Source organism: Octopus bimaculoides, chromosome 2, assembly GCF_001194135.2.
Source record: "Octopus bimaculoides isolate UCB-OBI-ISO-001 chromosome 2, ASM119413v2, whole genome shotgun sequence".
Taxonomy (NCBI): Eukaryota; Metazoa; Mollusca; class Cephalopoda; order Octopoda; family Octopodidae; genus Octopus; species Octopus bimaculoides.
In genome coordinates this window covers 135370365-135373761 of record NC_068982.1, presented here as the reverse complement: position 1 = coordinate 135373761, position 3397 = coordinate 135370365, and the positions used below count along the sequence as shown (strand labels likewise).

Genomic DNA, 3397 nt, shown 5'->3' with positions numbered 1-3397 from the left:
TTTGTAGAAATGAAAACAGGATTATTTATCAAGGTAAAGAAGGATGGTTACCAACATCAAATATTTAAATCTGTATAACGTGTAAGTAAAAGTAACATCAAATGTGTATATTTTGCACGCCTTCAAAACCCATCTCATTTTCTTAATCTAGAAGGGATTGTCTCCCTTATCATTGCTGTCCACGTAGAGAAGAATCTATATTTTGTCATCAGAACAATTAAAGCATTTAAGAATGATACTGGTAATTAATATATCGCACATTTTTCTTCTAATATAACTCCAACACAAGTAGAGTATTTATCGCTTCCCCATAATATACAGCTTAGTCTCTTTCATTTCATTTTCCTGCGCAGTGACATGTGTATCATGCATTTGCAATCCTGTTCACTCCATATTATTATTCTTAGGAACAGTAACTGGCAATTGGTACTGAAAAACATGCAGTGGAAATATTCTCAGAATTTATACAAAATGTATCTTCAACTGCTTTACAAGCAATTCTAGCATTCCTTAGTGCCTGCAGCATACCTCTGTCACTTCCTCAATTCTATTTTTATATTTTTTCTTCAATTCCAACCTCTTATTCTTCCATTACACTCATTTCTGCTGTTGTCAGTCATTTACATCATCTAATCTCAGCAGTTGTTAAGTCAAATAAAACCTGAATAAGGCATTAAATATAAAAGAATTAAGAAACGTGATATTTTTTTTTATATAATTTATTTAGTCTTCAGTAGTTTTCAACACCAACTCATCTAATCAGCGATATATTCTCAAAAAAATCTACAAGCTCATGTATCCTTTGATATAGTCAAGGAAATTGGCCACATTGGCATAGACTCCAAATCCTTTGTCGCAGTCAAAAACATAGGAAGCAATACCAGCAACGACGTAGGCATTATCGGATTTCCTTCGGCAGATGAGACCACCACCGGAATCTCCCTGGAATCAGAAAATAAGCATTTCAAAAATGTCCACTGCTTTAAAGGAAATTATTTTACTTAGAACTATAAAAAGATTTACTTACACCACAGACGTTTTTACCCTTGAATTTGTTATCTCCAACGCAGATATGCTGTTTAGCAGTAATGCCAGATGCTTGTTCTTGACATTTACTTGTTGGAATTACATTAATTTTAGCTTTCTGAAGTTGGTCTGGGAAGATTCCATTAGCTAAAAGAGAGTAGTGGACAAATGAAATATACTGATCAAGAATGAATTATAAGAGAAACAAAGTCAGCCATGCATCAATTAGTTAGACATATGCACCAGAGAAAAACGAGTTTTTCTACTAGCGAAATACTTTGCTCACTAATACATTGTAACAAAATTATCATCATTATCGGACCCTGGATATTATTGTAGCGAGTCTTGGGACTCATAGGCCCAGCTACCTCGTTTCCGTAGTGTATAAGGATTCCTCATTTACTGATTAGTAGACAAGAGCAATGTGTAATGAAGTATTCTGCTCCAGAACACAACGATCTTGAAATTGTATGTAAGTGCAACACCTGACCACTAGACCAAGCGCCTTCACTCTAACAAAGATACCAAACAGTAAATAGCAACAGTTTGTGCATAGTTAACATGAAAACTACAGTTCAGTACTGTAAAACAAAATAGTAATATACAGTTAACTTATTACAGTCTACATTGCTACACTTACAACCTCTACTGAACTGCCGGAGATGGTTATGGTAGATATATTGTACCATAATCGTGGCACTCCATCAGTTACGACGACGAGGGTTCCAGTTGATCCGATCATCGGAACAGCTTGCTCGTGAAATTAATGTGCAAGTGCCAGAGCACTCCACAGACACGCGTACCCTTAACGTAGTTCTCAGGGAGATTTAGCGTGACAGAGAGTGTGAGAAGGCTGGCCCTTTCAAATACGAGTACAACAGAAACAGGAAGAAAGGGTGAGAGAAATTTGTGAAAAAAGAATACCGAAGCCTTGTAGAGCTATAGGTGTTTACACTCAATAAACACTCACATCGCCCGGTCTGGAATTCGAAACCGCGTTCCTATGATCGCAAGTCCGCTGCCCTAACCACTGGGCCATTGTGCTAGCAATGTACTATAATACACTGCCGTGAAGCAACTTTCAGATTTTAATTTAATGTTAATATTCAACTGATAGTTACTATTCCATAGCGATAAATTTAGGTTCACTATTTATATAAAACAGAAAATCATACAGATTAAAATTTCTATAAAATATCAAATATCAATACCAATCAAATTATAAATTCTAAAGAATTACATCCTCAAAAGCAAATCTTCTAACAGAAAGCAAATTTGTTAGAATTTTCCGATAATATATTTTTTTAAATTATAATAACAAGAATGTAAATATTCCAGTGTGAAAAATAAATACAGATATTTTTAAAAAATGTAATTCAATGCTCACTTCCAGTTTGACCCCATCCAACGGCTGTACAGGTACTGTAATAGGTATCTCCTTTATTAGGGAGAGTAATTGGAGAAATACATCCCCTGAGAGGTGCTCGTTTCGTTAATTCCAGAACTGCAACGTCCTGGACTGAATAAAAAGTAAAACTTATTTAAGTAATAGATCTTTACTTATACATGTAATCGTGTTTCAAATAATAACGCAAATGGATTTTAGAGGTTCACAACAGCTGTTTTTCTTATTGATGAATAAATTGATAACATAGAAAAATATCTACTTTCGTTTGGTGATTTTAAAGCTGGTTGGAGATAATACCGAACGACTCGTTTTCTGCATCGACCACGCTAATGGATGTTGTTATACATTGTTATTCCCAATGCGCTTGCTGGCATTGTTGTAGCTTTGGAATGACGTCAACCCACAGGCTAGCCATGCTGGCGAACAGTCCTCCTCGACGGGACGCCAGTACATCCCACACTTAACCCCTTTAGAGCTGAGAGGACTGTTGATGCGGGAGGATCTAGAATACCCCCACGTGACTAGAAGTGGACTAACGGATTTTAATAAATAAAGAACTGTGTGAACTGCCAGTGGAAGTTGACAGTGTTGGTCGACCGTATTGTTTACTGTGTTAGTGCGACGTTTGTTGGTTAAAATCGTACCTACGTTCGAGTAGAACGAAGTGCGTTCTGTGTGAACATAATAATTCTGCGATAAGTTATTTTAGGTAACAACTTTACTCTTTTACTTGTTTCTGCCATTTGACTGTGGCCATGCTCGAGCAACGCCTTTAGTCGAGCAAATCGACCCCAAGGACTTATTCTTTGTAAGCCTAGTACTTATTTTATCGGTCTTTTTTGCCGAACCGCTAAGTTACGGGGCCGTAAACACACCAGCATCGGTTGTCAAGCGATGTTGGCGGGACAAACATAGACACACAAGCATACACACACACACACACACACACACACACACACACAC

General features: G+C 36.8%; 1 protein-coding gene across 1 annotated transcript in view; it reads right to left on the bottom strand.

The window, feature by feature from the left end:
* Positions 1-701: 701 nt before the first annotated feature.
* Positions 702-3397, bottom strand: part of LOC106879125 (mast cell protease 1A) — a 6331-nt gene continuing 3635 nt past the window's right edge. Inside the window, exons 3-5 of the mRNA XM_052965886.1 lie at positions 2414-2562; positions 1028-1173; positions 702-942 (exon numbers count right to left, since the gene is read on the bottom strand). Coding sequence (XP_052821846.1) covers positions 784-942; positions 1028-1173; positions 2414-2562 — 454 coding nt within the window. The 3' untranslated portion in view covers positions 702-783. The remainder of the gene's footprint in view (positions 943-1027; positions 1174-2413; positions 2563-3397) is intronic.